Below are 16,885 nucleotides of genomic sequence, written 5' to 3' on the forward strand. Positions count from 1 at the left end.
AAGATGTGAAGTTCAGCTCGCCAGGAACATGAACCCGAAGGCATCTGGTAACAGTCAAAAGAAGTTTAGGTACAGTAAGGGATTATTAGCAAGTCTGGTCTTCAGTTTCCTTCCTCAATCATTTTTTTGACAGGTCGACAGTTTTGGAGCTAAGGGTCAGGGGCTGCCAGGTCCAGAGCACTAGGTCCCTCTGCTAGCAGTGGCCTCAGGGAAGCAACTTCTCTTTCACTGTTTGCCTCCAGGTCCTGATGTATCCTTCCTGGCCTCGGCTCTGAGGAAGTGCCGAACTGGAGTTCCAAATGGTAAGGTTCTTGGGTATCTTCATCCAGCTCTTCCCAGCGATTCTCCCAGGAAAACAAGGAGATGTAGGCAAGGGGAATCAAACTTCCCGCGGGCAGCGTTGAGGCGGGTCGTAAAGAGGAAAGGACCGGAAGTCGCGGTTGTCATAGCCGCGGATGTGGCCAGCCTCTTCCCCATTTTATCCTCCTCCGGATCCTCCCGCTGTTTTCATGAGACCCGGAAAAAAAGCCAAAACGAGGAAGTGCTGAACCACCGGGCCGCACAGATACACCCCGAGGCTAACCACTCGGACGGCCAACAGCTCTGGGACAAGGACCAGACCGGAAATGGTGGTTTCCATGGCAACGCCTGAGCGGGTTGCCTGGGAGATGACCCCTTTTGGTCTCTTTGAATCTTAGCTGTAGCATTACCTCGAAGGAGGATCGAACATCCTGGACTGTCTCCTGCCATGATTCCCGGGAAATACCGCTCCGTTTCTGGCCGAGCTGCAAACAATGTGAGCTGGGCCTTCCTGCTTTTTTCCCTTTCCAGTAGTCTTGTCCTCTCTGACTGGCGTCTTTGTCCTAGGTGATGGGCTGCATAACTGGGACCAGGGCTGCTCAAGCTATTGTCTGACTGAAGCTAGGGGTTCCTGGGCTAGTCCAAAGCACTCGGAGAGTATTTGAATATGGTATGATGGGTCTTTAAAATCTTGTCGAGGATCTGAGCTCCCGGAAGGTGGAGCTGGTCGGCTAGGTAAACACTGGGATTCCTTTAGTTAGCTCCCACCTCTTTCTTTCTTCGCCAGAGAAAGGAACCTGTTCTTAGACACTCCCACCTCCTTCGTTCCTACCCTGATATATTGGTTGGCAGGAGAAATGGCAGGGATCAAAAGCCTGAGGTACAAGGTGGGTCGAATTGGTACCTCCGACATTTTGAAAAGTGAATCAATGAAAGCTTTTTAATTCTTAGACGTCATTTTACAAATCTTCGGGAAAATGGTTATTAACTAGAAAGGCAAACAATGATGGAGCATTTGATGGTGTTCCAATTTTTTGTGATGTCTTTATACCGTGGGGGGTTATGTGTGCATATATATATATATATTAAGAATATGTTTTGTGATTTAATTTTTACATTTCAGGTGAACTGCGGACTTCATCTGGTTATTCAAACGTCGTCACTTTCTGACAAAAACAAAGTAAGATTTAAGCAGATTTGTATTTAAGTTGAAAATAAATTGTCAGATATTCTCCACAAATCGTTGCATGTTTTAACAATAGAGTCTCACCTGGAGATTGAGTATATCTATTTTGATCTTCAATATAAAGCATATTTATTTTCTGCCTACTAAAAGCCAGATCACCCCTTATATCAACTTAGATCATTCCATTGGTTACAAGAGTTCCCCCTTCTTACATTTAACATTTCTGCCGAAGGTATTTCTTAAAATTGGTTGTAATGATTTTATTTCTTAGACATAGGTAAAATGATGTTGTTGTTGTACTGGTGGCATCTTGAGAAGAATAAAATGTAACATTTAGGAGAGCTTCACTCTATACTTCATTTCTAATCAGAGAAGAAAAACTGGCTTAGCAGTGGAAATATTGTTAGAATGTTTTCATAATGTATTGAGTGGGGGATTCGTGTGTGTGTGTGTGTGTGTGTGCTTCTGTGTCTATTTCTGTGTCTCTGTGGAGTTACAGGCAGTCGTGAGACACCTGTCATGGGTGTTAGGAACCAAACAGGCCCCATGGAAGAGCAGCAGTGGTCTTAACCTCAGAACCATCTTTCTACACTCATACCATTTACCTGTAATAGCTTTGAACTCTCCGGAACTGCTGGCTTCATTTGGTTCTGAGATGAACCCTTTTCTTCCTTGCCCGCCTCACCTGAGCACTCACACATGCTCCCCCACCCTCCCATGCTATTCGTACACCATACACTTTTCCCTTTAGCCAGAGTGGTTGTGTTCAACCATCACAATACAGTTGTTCCCTAACGAGTTGTGAAATAGGCATCCCTGGAGTCACAGACAGCAGCAGGAAGAGAATCAACAAGGGTCAGAGGAAGGTGAATGGAAGGGAGCCTGCAGCCTCTAAAATGTGAAAATAGCAAATACTCCCTTGTCTGACTCCCCTGGTCTCATCATTTGATAATCTTCAATAACAGCTGGATTAATGAAAAAATGTATTTCTTATTAATATCAGGCATGATGGATTGCTTGTTAAGCTTTCCTAATTGTCTTTGCAGGTGAGTCCTTTCTCCTGTTGTAGTCCTCTTAGGAGCACTGTGTTTATTTCAACATCCTTTTTGTACCGTTCACTGTTTTGAGTGTAGCCATGTAGTGTTCATGGTGATAAGATGCAGATGCTGATGTGGAGGTTATAGGATGGGTGAATGGGAAGCATCATAAGCCTCGGAAGATATATTTCTAAGGTTTCTGTTGCTAAACATAAGAGGCCATTCTGGTTTTAGCTTTTCAGTCCTACTATGAAAAATATTTTTTAAAAGTATTTTAAAGATTATTAATTAATTTTAAAATTAACTTTTAAAAATTCTTAACATTTTTAAAAATAAAAATTATTGAAAAAGACAGTTAAAATTCTTCTTAAATATGCAATTTTATTATGTTAAAATTTGACATTTAAAGGGTTTTAAAAATCGAACAGCTCCATTAGCTTTTGTTGTTTGCATTTCTCTTTATTGAGCAAATGACTCTTTCAGTCATGGTATTTGGGGAGGGATTGGAACTATTTTAATTTGATCTTCTATAACTGTTTTATAGTTTACGTTTGGAAAGGTACACCTCCCATGCAAATTCCACCTTCGCTCGTGTTAAAATTTACAACTCATTGTCATTAAGTATATTCACAGCGTGTGTAACCGTCACCTCTGTTAATTCTAGAACATTTTCATCATTCCAAACATAACCCCATATTTATTAAGCAGTTGTTCCCTATTCCCCACTTATTTTAACCCTCTGGAAACCACAAATATGCTTTTTGTTTTTATGAATTTTTCAACTTTGTGTAGTTCATATAATTGGATTAATATGTGGCCCTTCCTGATGTTTTCAAGGGTGAACCTTCTTTTAAAGCATATTTTATCTTTTACATTATAATAAACTTCACTTATTACTGTGATTTTTTTCTTACAATATCTTTTCTTAAATGCTGTATTGCAGGTTGAATTCAAGCTTAATAGAGAAACACCATCATTTCCTGGCAGACTGTTGCAGCATGACCTAGAGAGAAACTACTCCAGTAGGCAAGGTACTGTCAGAGAACAGAGAACAGGTTCGCTTTCTTTAAACCATTGTTTCTATGACTAAACCTGAATTACAAAAGGAAATAGTTCAGTGGTTACAAAATTTTTTGGGTATTTGTTTAAATCAGAATTGGTGATATAGATCAACACCACACACACACACACACACACACACACACACACAAACATACCCCATAGTGGATTGCTTCCTATGCATTAAAACAAAATAAACAAACAAAACCCAAGAAACTTATTTTAGTTTGAATGTAGGTTACAATAGAGAATAGGAAAAGAATGTTCTGATAATATATTAGAAATAAAAATAATGGCTAATCTGAGGACATGGGAAGACAAGTGTTTTGGAAACAAGAAAACAGTGGGAAGTCGGGAATAGGAAGAAGGCGTCGTCTGTGGGAGCACGGCCACACGGTCACACGGTCACACGGTCACGCTGTCACACAGACACAGGCACTTCATTGCTAGAAGCCTTCAGCTTGAGGTGAATCACTTGTGATTTGTTAGAAGTGCAGCTTCTTGGTGCGTCTCCCCCCCTTGCTCATTCTGACTTGGTCAGTTTGGGGTGGTGTTTGGGGTATGTACTCACAGTGCCAGGGTGGTTCTGTCGGGTGGTGGCGATGTGGTTTGTAGACGGCCCTTGAACAGATGGTAGGTGATAGGATTTGCTGTACTTCTGAAACATGTTTTTAAAACCAAAGTAAAGTCTCCTTTGGAAATCTGACTCCTAGTTGAGATAGTTATTTGAGATGTGCTAGTCTAGTAACACTAGTTAATAGCTGGTTCCACCTCTGCCTCTTAGGAGCACTTGCTGCCCCCACCCCGCCTCCTGTATGCTTTCTGATCCTGTGGATTTGCCTTCCATGTCTAGATGTCTGTATAAGAGGGCGATCAGTACAGGCCCTCTGACGGCCCATTTCATCACTGTATGAACAGAAGGCAATATTGAGGAGTTTGAATATTGATTAATATATCTTTTTGTGTGCATGTGGTGGGGTGTCTCTGGGCTTTCCTCTTGGACCCATATAACCTTACCCACCTTTTCTCTTTCCTACTTCCTTCGCTTGAGACTTTGTCTATTCCCGGAATTGACACCACCTAGATCTAGCTCCGTCTGGCAGCAAGCATCTGTCCTCCCCTTTCGTTTGGTTCCGAGTGCATTCCTGGGGTGTGTGCTGTGATCTCTGCACTGTTTTCAGCAAGGAGCTGAGACTGTTCCAAGCCTTCACTGGGAATTTCTTTCAAATTTGTGCATAGTAGCATCTTTATTTTCCCTCAGCTCTGAACAAAACTTACTTGCTCACATTTTTCTAGAGTCACAGGAATCATTGTTAATTACTATTTGTATCATAAGGGATAAAACATTACCAAATATTTGCTGATGAGAACATAGTGCGGATGTATTGATTTTGTGAAGCCCAGAGGCAAAGTTTCATATATGAGAGCCTTGACCCATAAAATACAAAATAAAAATAAATTTAGGCAGAAAGAAATTGAATTTGCTTTTTCTTAAAAGGTCCCATTCAAAGCCATTCTCTGTGATAAGACACTCATTTGATGTGTCTTAAATGCGGAATTGTTCATTCCCAGTGCACCTCTTCCTTGGTCTGGGCAGTCTTATGTAAAGTAAGCCACACAAGTTGTAGCTGTTCTCTTGACTTCTGCACTCAGTTTTATACAACCTAGAACATACAACTCTGGAAAAAAAATTAAGTCAACAAATTAAAAAAAATTGAATTTAAGCTTTGTTGGGCAAGAAGACCCATGTGTGATAAATGGCGCTGTCACATCTAGCCCCCACACCCCATTCAGACAGTTATTACTTTAGAAATGAACCACACGCAGCCACGGGCACAACATAACCATGGTTCTCTCAGTTGAAATGAAGGAGCTCGATGTCTCAAAACAAGTTGTCTAAAGTTTAGACTTCAGATTTGTAAGGTTTAAATTCTAAGGTGATTTCCTGGAGGCCTGGTGGGGAGTAGCTGCACGTTAGCCTGTGTCCTCAGGTTGGTAAAATCTAGCTTCTCCAGTGAGCCCTGCAATCTCATCAGACCCCTTAAGTAATGGAGGGAGGAGGAGATGCTCAACTCCTGCCTCATGACAAAGGAGTGGGAAATTATGTCAGAATTTTGGTCATCAGATGGTTCTACAAGATGAAGCTCAGCTGACAGCCACTACTGTGTGCTATGCTCCCTGGGCTGCCTGTCTCTACCACCGCCTCCACCACCTTGTCACATGTCTGTCCACCTGCTGTCTCTACCACCGCCTCCATCACCTTGTCACGTGTCTGTCCACCTGCTGTCTCTACCACCACCTCCACCACCTTGTCACGTGTCTGTCCACCTGCTGTCTCTACCACTGCCTCCACCATCTTGTCACGTGTCTGTCCACCTGCTGTCTCTACCACTGCCTCCACCACCCTCTCACGTGTCCGTCACCTGCGTCGAGCCTACACCACATCGAGCGCTTTAACAAGTTGTAGACCATTTTGCCTCTGACCACTTTGAGACACTGTTTACACTAAGGTGCAGAAATTTCTGATTTTCTTTCTTTTTTTTTAATAGAAATAAAATACAAAGCAGATTTTCAGTTAAGCTCCTCTAAAGTGGAAAGACAGTTTATCTCCTGATTGGCTCCTACATCTAAATTCTGCTGAGATGCAAAATGAGACCAGCTGTCGGGACCTTACAGATTGGGTTGGGAAATCAGAGCACATGTAACAGAAGAGTGATGTCCAGCCACCTGGGGGCAGTCCGCATGTCAGTGTACACCCACCTAAATACATGGCTGTCCAAAGGTTCCTGTGTATCCCACTCACAGGATCTGTGTGTAGATTGTAAGACTTTTTTCACCTCACCGTTTTAGTCTTTTGCATCTACAGAAGGGTGTCTATCACACCAATGGTAAACTGAAAATACTGACATTTGCATGTAAGAGGAACTGAAGTATGTAAGGATAGAATTCTTTCATTCATGAAGAGTAAGTGAAACTTATTCTTTGATTATTTGCCTCTACATTCTAAGTCATGGAAGATTTTGATCTGTTAAATCTCAGATTGCCTTGAAGTTCTTATAGTAATTCAAAAAGCCTAATGAAATTTTAATCAGACAAAATGAGATTCTTTATTCCCTTGCGTTTCCTTTCATCATGTTCCACTGACCTTGGCACCTAATCTTTATGTGTAGCTAATCCTCGAGCTGTTTTTGGCTTTGGACTCCACATCAGTGTGTTGGTTCCTGTGGCTTGGGGATCCTGCCAGCAAGTGTTCCTGTAGTTTGATGTTTGTTGCTGAGCCCGGTGTCAGTTCTAGGTGCTTACCTCTTGGGACAGCACGATTGGCTGTCTTGATGTTTCATGCTCTGCAGTACAGTGAGATGTGAGCTCTGATTATTTGATGGAAAGCATGAGATGGCCTGGCTTGTAGGCGTGGAAAGGCTGGCTGATTTCAATACACTGCCTTTCAGTAAGAGGGGTGTGTGTGTGCATGTGGCTTGATTTTAGGCTCTCATCAGTAGTGACCAGAAAGTCTATTAACTTCTAGGTTAGGACTTTCTCTTCGGATAGTCTAAGCAGCAGAATTCTGAGGTAGCCTTGAGTTCTATCATCCTACCGATTGCTCCACTGGGTGCTTCCTTGTCCCTTGTTGCTTTCAGTGATGGTCAATCTCCAGAGACAAATATAGAAGATAGCCTCTGGTATTCAAAATTTTTAGAGTTTTTCCTCTTTGCTTCCAGACCACTCTGTAATCTTCTATTTCTTTAGAATATATCTTAGTGTTCACCTCTTTCTAATCTCACCTGTGATGTGTTTTATTATCCACTAACTAGATACACTACATGCAAAGGGACTGGTCTCCTTTTTAGAGTAGTTATAAGCATTTTTAAAATTTAGGTATGGATGTTTGTCTGCATGTGTATCTGTATTACAAGCAAGGCCAGAAGAGGAAGTTGGATCCCCCAGAATTGAGATGATTATGAGCTGCCATGTGTGGTTACTGAGAATCAATAGTAGCAGCCAGTGCTCTTAACCATCGGGCTCCCTCTGCAGCTCTGCACATTCTTTTATAGTCTGTCCTTTTGCACATTGTTCTAGCTTATTCATTTCCTATGTGTTTTTCTCCAAGAAAAGCTTCTATCAGAAACACCCAGCCAACAGCCTTTAGACTTCGCCAGGTATCATATCCTCTCTGGGTCCCAGCTATAGTATCCTCAGTTGTCGACATTCCCTTGCTGTCTTTGCAGCATTCTCTAGCAATGGTAGTGGCCTACGCACAGGGAACAAACAAGGATGCGAGGTTTACGTTCGCTATCCCACATTACTTTCTGTGTCTATCCTATAGCAAAGTCATGTGTTGTGTAGCTTTGTGATAAACTTTTTGATATTTTGAAGGAGATGGAAGAGTAATAAGTCCGTCGCCTCGTAATAAGTCATCATGCATCTCATCCCCAACAAACGTGACAGAACTCTGTGGGCTGGACATGAGAACTGCCACAAGCTCCCTGTCAGCATTTGGAGACTCTTCCATTCAGACACCTTCAAAGCCCAGAATCCGGCAGGGCTGTCATAGTGCTGGCCCCAATGTATCTGGTAATGAGGGGTGATCCTGTAGCGTATCGTGTAGTTGGCATGTAGTGTCAGGAGTTAGAACGGTAAAGGGACCAAGACAATGCCAGAGCACATTAGATTATTCAGCTGACTTGTAAAGCAAGGGAAAGCTACCTGCACCCACAGAGCACAGAGCTAGGATTGAGAAGAAGACAACCCAGTGTAATATCAGCTCCTAGTACGGAAGCTGTAGAAATGGCTAGAAAAACTGTCCCTGTAGGCTCCAAAGCTCCCTATATAAACAGTGGCTCTAGCTTCACAGCTGCCACAATTTGCCTTCATCAAGTGATTCGTGTATCGTTTCCAACAGGTGATCATATTAATCTGGTGAGCTCATCAATGCCATCATTTCCTATTCTCCAGCGTTCCTCTGAAGAGAAAATTCTTTACTCAGACAGGCTGACCCTGGAAAGGTGAGCACATCTTCCTTTCTCCCTTTCACAACATCTGCTTGCTTCTGGTCTTCACTCTGATGTCATCTTCCCACCGTCTCTCCAGATGCAGTCCCTACCAACTACGCATGCTCATTCCTTTCTCTGCTGTATTTTCCCCCTTAGTGTTTACCATTCTCTAGCATGTTAAATATTGACTTGTGTTTGTTGTCTGTGACCTACTAGAATATAATCTCCATAAATGATGATTTTTATTCAGTTGTCTTCTTGGGCACCTAGAACAGAGAGCCTGGTACAATGTGGGCTCTTGAATAAATGCTGTAGAAAGAAGTGAATATGTATAAGGTTTGGTGCCCTTCTTTATAACCAGGAAGGGATTGTAATGGGATGGTGGGTGTAGAATCCCAGCAGACAGAACATCTGTGCTGTGCACAACTGGCTTTAGCATGACGCAGCTGCTGAATGAGTCAGCTCTCCTGCGTGTACCAGGGAAAGGCCCTGCTCTGAAGGCAGAGTTCTAGTTGAGACCAACATCTCTCAAAGCGTCACGATTGTGAAGTTCCCACCCTAAATACTGCCTTATGTTTATACTGTTTCCAGCAGCATTTCATGTTTGAAGAATTGTGTAGGAACTTCCCCTTCAGTCTTTAAAAACACACTCAAGAACAGTCACCTAGTCTTGTGTTGCTTGACGTTAGCAGGGGCCTTGTTTGTAAGGCTGTGACTTAAGAAGTTTGGTGCTTCTATGGTAGCTCAGGGGTAGCTTGGGCAGCTTTAAAGATGAGTTTTTGGCAGGCTGAGTGTCTAGAATGGAGAAACCAGCACTGATTAATAGACACTTGCTCATCAAGAAAGTCAGGACCAAGGAAACTGGCTCTCCTTTGAAGGCTGAAGGCTGGCCGTGAGACGGTAGCACCACAATGATGCCATCGCTGTCATATGTGCAGACAACAGAGTTGGACCAGCAGCAGGGTACCACCATGGAAGCCTTGTTTGACACCCAGTGGGTAATAGTAGTGTTTTCTGCGTTATTGTGTGTGTGACTTCTTGGTCAGGGAACTGAATGTTCAAGGGAAGACTCTAACCATCAGAAGTACTTGGCCTCGCTGATTTAAAAGTAGGCTTAAAATATCAGGAGGACAGCATGTTCCAAGAAGGAAACAGATGTCAAATCATAGTCCTACACAGACATCTGTGATAGAGCAGGAAGCGCCATAACCCAAGACTTTTACAAACACAACAGAGCCCCCCTGGGGTAGGTAGACCATTGCTTCCTCTCCTACTCTGCTGGAGTGGCAGGGATTACTGGGGTAAGGGAAAGTGACTTTATTTTAAGGCTTAGCAGTTTGAGAAAGGAGGACAGGAGGTGATTTTCCTGTGTGGGTAGCAGCTGATGCAAAGACAGGAGTTGAGGCTTTCACTATGAGAGAAGACTGAGTAGAGAAGACACGATTCAAGTTTTGCTAAGAACAAAGCTACAAACTTCAGCTAGCATATCTGTAATCATTTAAGTTATAGTTTATGTAACAGAAATGTCAGCTGTGAGAGTATGAAACACGAGATGAATTCTAAATGTGATCCACACAAAACTGGTGCACAGTGGTTTTTACTTTTCTTCTCTCTTAAATCAATTTCCCCAGAGTCTCTTCTCTTTCCCCCATACCTCCCCACCCTGCTGTCTGTCTCTCTTTCTGAGACAGGGCCTCACTCTTTATCCACTGCTGGCCTAGTACTCACAATGGAGATCAGGGTTGCCTCAAAATCAGATACCCACCCACCTGTGCCCCTGCTTCCTTAGTGCTAGGATTGAAGGTGTGCACCACTGTGCCTAGCTTTAAGGGTCTGTTCTTAAAGCAGGATATCTTTATGACCTTTAGTATTCCCTTTTCCCCCCTACTAACTATTTTTTTTTTCATTGCAACAAGAACTCTGATCCGTCCATATTCTGCTTGTAGCATTCTGGCTGACTTTCTTCAAAACTCCCATTCATGAAGTGTCACTGAGGGATGTTTCTAACAAGCCACACTAGCATTGCTAATGCACAGCCAGAGCTGTGTTTCCCTTGAAGAGCCTTTGACTCTCCATGCAGAATCTCCTAGGCCCTCTTCCTTCATGTTATGACATGGGGAGAATTCTTCAAGGGTCATGACTTTATTTACTCCAGAGAGGAGACAGAAGAAGTTCACTGTTTTAAATACAACCAAAAAGACACAGAATTGCGTCCCATCTGGTCTTGAAAACCATGAATATTCTGCAGAGTTAAAGCTGGTGTTGGACAATCGAATCCAGCATCCAGCCTCGTGAGGAGTTGCTCAGTAAGGTTTGCCTTACGATTAAGGGACTTTGCATGGAATTTTCCATCAGTGTTCCCTGTTGTAGATGGCAGAATTTCTTCTCATTCTCATGAACTTTTGTGAGTCAGTGATTTAATATAAGCCTGTTAGTATGGTTCTTGCTCCCATGACTTAGTCACTCAGAGAAATTTTGACATTAGTGACATTTTTTTCTGGTTTTTGACTTGGTTTGACCATTTAAACCTCTCCCAGAAAGACAATTATATTTGAAAGCTTTTGATATTAATGTCATGTGAAATTAATATTAGAGACTCGTTTTAAAATACAGTGAGAGTTTAGACTTAACTTTAGTGATTACCCTTGTCAGTGTCCATTGTCCATTGTCGCCCCCCCCCCCCCAATTCATGGTTAAATTTAGGTCTCTTCCTGGGGTCAGGAAGTAGTCCAAATAACCTCTTTATTTTTAAAAAATGTTATTTTAATTGTATGCATGTGTGCTTGAGTGTATGTCTGTGTGCTACATGTTTTCCTGAGCCCGTGAATGTCAAAGGAGAATGCTGGTATTCCTTGAACTGTAGTTTTGAGCTGAGTTGTGAGGTACTGGGAACTGAACCCAGGTCCCCTGTAAGAGCAGTAAGTACTCTTAACTGCTGAACCATCTCTCCAGCTCCAACTTACGTTTTCCTTCTCACAGCCTGGGTGTATGAACATACTACTTAATCTTATTTGATAGAGGAAGCAGGAAGAGGATACTGACTCAGAATCTTACCTACATTTTTTTTCTAGACAGAAGTTGACTGTGTGTCCTATCATCGATGGAGAAGAACACCTTCGTTTATTGAATTTTCAGCACAATTTTATAACTCGGATCCAGAATATTTCTAATCTACAGAGGTTAATATTCTTGGACTTGTATGATAACCAGATTGAAGAAATCAGTGGGCTTTCCACTCTGAGGTCTCTCCGTGTCCTTCTGTTAGGGAAAAACAGGTATTTGTGAAGCAGTTTCTCTCCTTGTGTGGGTATGTGCATGTGTTGCGTGAGTTGGGAGGTTATGTGTGTACAGGGTGTGTGTGAGTGTGCACTGTACACATGTATGTGTGTACAGGGTGTGTGTGAGTGTGCACTGTACACATGTATGTGTATACAGGGTGTGTGTGAGTGTGCACTGTACACATGTATGTGTATACAGGGTGTGTGTGAGTATGCACTGTACACATGTATGTGTATACAGGGTGTGTGTGAGTGTTCACTGTACACATGAGTGCATGTGCATTAGAGCATGTGTGTGTAGGAACAGATGCGTATATGTTTACATGTCTGTGCAGGGTTCTCACAGTGCATGTGGAGATGAGAGGAGGACCTTTGGTGTCTTGTTCTGTCACTGTGCCTTTTTCTCTTGAGGCAGGTCTCTCACTGAACCTAGAACTTGCCTTTTGGGTATGTGGGGCGGGGCACCAGACTGGCCAGCCATCGAGCCCCAGGATATTCCTATTGTTGCACTCAGCTTTTATGTGGATGTTTGGGATGCAAATTCAGTTCCTTGCTTGCATAGGCAGCACTCTTAGCTGCTAAGGTCCCGTGGAAGCAGTTCTTGCTTGTAGCCTAATAGAATCCATAGAATGTTCAGGTGTAAGTCACAGACTAATATTGTAGGTATTCCTAGAGGAAAGCCGAGCGGAAGTCAGCAGTAGCACACTGGCCGAGCATGCATGAGAGCCTGGGGTTGAGTTCTAGCCCTGGAAGAATCTACCCTGATTTGCTCTGTGATACCCAGTCTGACAATCATGGCGTTGCTCCAGCACCATGCCTTAGATAAAAGTAACTGGAAGAGTCCAGCTTTGACTTTATGATTTCTTAGGATATGTTTTAAGCATATGTGCTCACCTGAAGCTTGTACGTGTCTTGCCATTCTTATTGGTGTTTACCTGAAAGGGACATTTGCTATTTTGCAATTGCTAAATCAGTGGTAAATTCTTTTTCAGAGAGTAGTTCTCATATGTTTTATTTAAATATTTGTTTATGGTTTGAATTTTATGTATATGTGTGTGTGTTTTTCTGAGTGCATGTCTCTGTACTGCCTGTGTGCCTGGTGCCTATGAAGGCCAGAAGATGGCGTTAAATCCCTGGAGCTAGAATTGCAGGCCATTATGAGTTGCCTGATATTGGTGCTGAGAGCCAAACCCAGGTCCTCTGCAAAAACAGCAAGTGCTCTTATCGGGGGCGTCATCCTTCCAGCCCCCGATATGTTTTAGTGTCACATCTTGTTTGTGTACTGTCCCAATTCCTTTGCTATAGCTCTGTCAGGCAGTAGCTACACAATTCCTGACTCGTGGCCTTGAAATCACTTATGACTTTCATTCAGTTTTGCCAAATAACTTTGAATACCTTAGAAGAAGGATTAACAGAGTCTAAAAATTAGTAATACCTTTTGGTTTTTGGCCTTTTCAAAGCTCATGGTTGACATCCTGATAGCAATGAACAGTTTGTAAGAGAAAATATATATAACCTAATATGACAGAGTGGTCTTCAGATAAGAAGACCCAAAGACACAGATTAAAAGTCACATTGTGTTTATAGGTTTGATGGCTAGTGGGCAGTCTTAGCGGATTGTGTTGGGCAGAAGGAACGTCCATGTCGTCCATGGCTGTACTCTGGACGACTCTGCAAGGCCCTTAGTGCAGGCTTTCCTGTGGCTGTTTTATTCCTGTTGCTTCTGTTTATAAAGGGCTTAGGATGTACTCTTGGGTGATGTAGGTCAGAGAGTCTTTTTATGACCTTAGTGGGAAATGGTGGGAGGAGGTTAGTGTGACCTTCCTGCCTCTCCAGAGTTCTTACTTTATTTCAGCCTAAATTATGTAATATTCAAAGTGCTGTGTTTGGAGATGTGTTCTTAACTATATTCTCAAGGTCATGTCCCAGATTTTAGCATCATATTTCCCCCTGATGTTTCTCTGAAAGTTTCTATTAGTGTAGTTTATTAGTTCAAATGTTGCATTAAGAATTCCACTAAAAAAATAAATTCCAGAGTTTGAGGCGCTGGAGAGATGGCTCGGTGGTCAAGAGTGCATACTGGACTGCAGTTCATTTCCCAGCGTCCACATCAGGCCTGTTCTCAAAAGCTTCTAATCCAGCTCTAGGTGAACCAACACCCTCTTCTGGCCTCTGGGGGCAGTGCGCTTACTGGCCCTCCACACATAAACACATAGTTAAACATAAGAATAAAAGAAAAAGTTTCACATAGTTTGAGAGAATTTGGGAAATTATAAGCCCATAGAATATTAAAGTATGAAGTGATCTCAAAAGTCACTTTTAGAGATGTGAAAACGGAGTGGTCAAATGGATCTGGCATAGTCAGTTGTGAAAAACTACCACACACCAGGAGTAGGTTTCCAGCAGCTCACTGAGCTAAGTGAGGAGGGAGCTGACTTTTGACTTTAAGGCTTTCTTTTCCACATGTTCTGTGCCAGCTTCCACAGGCCTGGCTCCTTTCTGGTTCTGAGTTATAAGTGCCTAGCTCACATTTATTCTTTAGTGCAGTGGCCTAAATCTATCTCCCTTTTCATCCTTAGATGCAGATATTTTTTAGAGATATCTGTGATCCCCATCTCTAATGTAAACAAGATTCAAAGGCTGGTTCTGGTTGCATCCAGTTAAAATCATCTCTTTGTTCTTTCTGCCTGTTTCTACTTTTCGGTTTCTCAGGAGCAATTTGTTCATCTTGACCCAGAAGACAGCATTGATTTGGCCTTCTTGAAGTACCTGAGGTTTCTTACTTTGAGGGATCTAACACCCTCTGCTTTGTGCTTATTTTGCTACAATAGAAACAATCTAATAAGACTCCTCCTCTTTCTTCTCCTTCTCCTCGGTCTTTTTGTTTGCTTGCTCTGCAAGCTATATTTGTTTTCACCAGAGACACTGTTAAACAGTTTTTGAACTGCTAGTGCCCATGAATCAAAGGGAAACGTGTTACAAGAAAATGTGCTACACTCTCTAAGATCAGGTGCCTCTCAAGTATCTGTAACATATGCCTCTGATTCCTAACACATCTGCCCGTGCTCCTAGCCGGACATCTGACAAAAGTCCTACAGACTCTTAGATGCAGAGCTCTGCTGAGCATGAAGGATCTGGCTGAGCATCTCCAGCTGTGTGTTGTGGATGACTTTCTGCCTCCCGTTAGTCAGAACAGGTTTCTCCAGCTTCTTTTGAAAATTAGAGCATGCAAGATTCTAGGCTCAGAAGGCCAGTGGGTGGAGCTTCTTCAGTGCCATTGCCTTTATGTTGTTTAAGCCCTCAGGTCTCAGGTTCACTGTCATTTACGTGATTACCCAAAAACCTCCAGCCCCACTTTGCTGTAATAACTTCACATGGCCTCCATTGGGCCTCTGATCTGAGTGCTCTGGATGAGGACAATTTCTGTTATCCATGGAGAGTAAGTTTCAGAGTGTTAAACCCATAATTCTGTGCCTGGATAAATGGCTCTGTGGGCAGGATGCTTGCTGCACAAGCATGAGGACCTGAGTTCAGATTTCCAATTTAAAATGCCAGGCATGGTCATGTACATTTGTAACCCCAGTGATGGGGAATGGAGATAGGCTTGCTGGCCAGGCAGTGTACTCAGAATGGTGTGCTTCACGTTTGGAGAAACATCCTGTCTCAAAAAGAAAAGCAAAAACAAAATATATAAATAAGGCAGAGATGTGATTAGAGCAAGGTATCTCCACATCAGCCCCTGACCTTCACACACACTTGCATACATGAGTGAATGTAGACACACAGTGCATATGCACACATACCACACACACACACCCCTCCGATTTCTTAATAAGTAGCTTAACTGTAGGCCATTGTTTGACTAACTCGATGTGGGAACCAACTGGAGGACCAAGCTAATTCAAAGGAGACTGACTAGGAGGAGCTGATCATTCGTGTTTTAGCAAGCTTTTCAGCTGAATCTGATCCACATAAGAGTTGGAATCACGTTTTAGGGACTGTCAGTTTGGGAATATGAAAGAATGGGATCAGATTAGCGACTTCTCTAATAGCCATGAGATCAAATTGTTGTTAAAAAGGCACAGCTCTTTCCTAAGCTGTATGGTTCTGCTTCTGTAACTCCCTCCAAGTGTTCTAGGTTTATCAGGAGCAAAACAGAAAACCCCAAAACAAAAACAAGGGGGAAAAAAGGAACAAAAAAATCATCAAAGCTTTGTCGGTTCCATTGTACTTCACTATTCATTTATATTTCTATTAACCAAATATTTAGATGTTAGCTAGCATGGTATGAAGTACCTGGCCTTAGATAAAGGCCTTTGAGTCCACAAGGATGCTCTGGTTTGGGTGAAATGAAGTAGGAGTGCTTTTTTCAGTAGTGTGTTTTCCAGGAAAAGAACAGATTCTGAAGTTTTAGGAGAGGTAAGTAAGGAGATTGTGGGAAGTGTAGTCTATCTGAATGGAGAAAAGAGCTATAGCCATGCAGCAGTGCTATCTGGTGGGAGGTGACACCATTTTTATCAGTAAGTTGGATTGAATTGGGTTGCGATGGAGTCGTTGTTGCTTTGGCAATGATGTCAGGTGGCTGAGGCCTGAAAGCAATAACTGTTGATGAGGTTTAAGTGTGTACTGTGCTAGCATGATGATTGGCTTCTGGAAGCATCGGGGAAGGTGGACACTGTTCTTCAACCCAATAAATAATGAGAGCAGGAATAAGTAATGATAGATGCTTTGGTAAGGATGACATCTTTCCTTTATTTCCTGGCCTCTACTGAGTAGTTATGGTGCGAATCTGTGGGGTCCATAGGAACAATGAAAAGAAGCCTTTCATGCTAAGAGAGTGTCCTGTGAGTAGCAAGGCAGAGAAGAACACGAGTAGGCCTAACCAACAGGGAGTTAGTTAAATTTAGCAATGCAATTGCAAAAAAAAAAAAAAAAAAAAACCAACCAAAAAAAAAAAAAACCAAACAAACAAAAAACAAAAACGAAGTGCTTTTTTTTTTTTTTTTTTTTTTTTTAAATTTTAAAGTATCATTT

General features: G+C 42.4%; 1 protein-coding gene across 6 annotated transcripts in view; it reads left to right on the forward strand.

The window, feature by feature from the left end:
• Positions 1-486: 486 nt before the first annotated feature.
• Positions 487-16,885, forward strand: part of Lrrc49 (leucine rich repeat containing 49) — a 122,213-nt gene continuing 105,814 nt past the window's right edge. Inside the window, exons 1-7 of one of the 6 annotated variants that reach the window (XM_041679627.1) lie at positions 487-796; positions 1,088-1,187; positions 1,424-1,480; positions 3,467-3,578; positions 7,957-8,154; positions 8,483-8,585; positions 11,645-11,848. In XM_041679627.1, the coding sequence (XP_041535561.1) occupies positions 1,158-1,187; positions 1,424-1,480; positions 3,467-3,578; positions 7,957-8,154; positions 8,483-8,585; positions 11,645-11,848 (704 nt within the window). In that variant the 5' untranslated portion in view covers positions 487-796; positions 1,088-1,157. Of the gene's footprint in view, positions 797-1,087; positions 1,188-1,423; positions 1,481-3,466; positions 3,579-7,956; positions 8,155-8,482; positions 8,586-11,644; positions 11,849-16,885 lie in introns of those variants that run through there. The other 5 variants (XM_041679629.1, XM_041679626.1, XM_041679628.1 and 2 more) reach the window with 5 other exon arrangements.

This window comes from Microtus oregoni, unplaced genomic scaffold, assembly GCF_018167655.1.
Source record: "Microtus oregoni isolate MIOR12 unplaced genomic scaffold, Mior012 000032F_ref0000030, whole genome shotgun sequence".
NCBI classification, from domain to species: Eukaryota; Metazoa; Chordata; class Mammalia; order Rodentia; family Cricetidae; genus Microtus; species Microtus oregoni.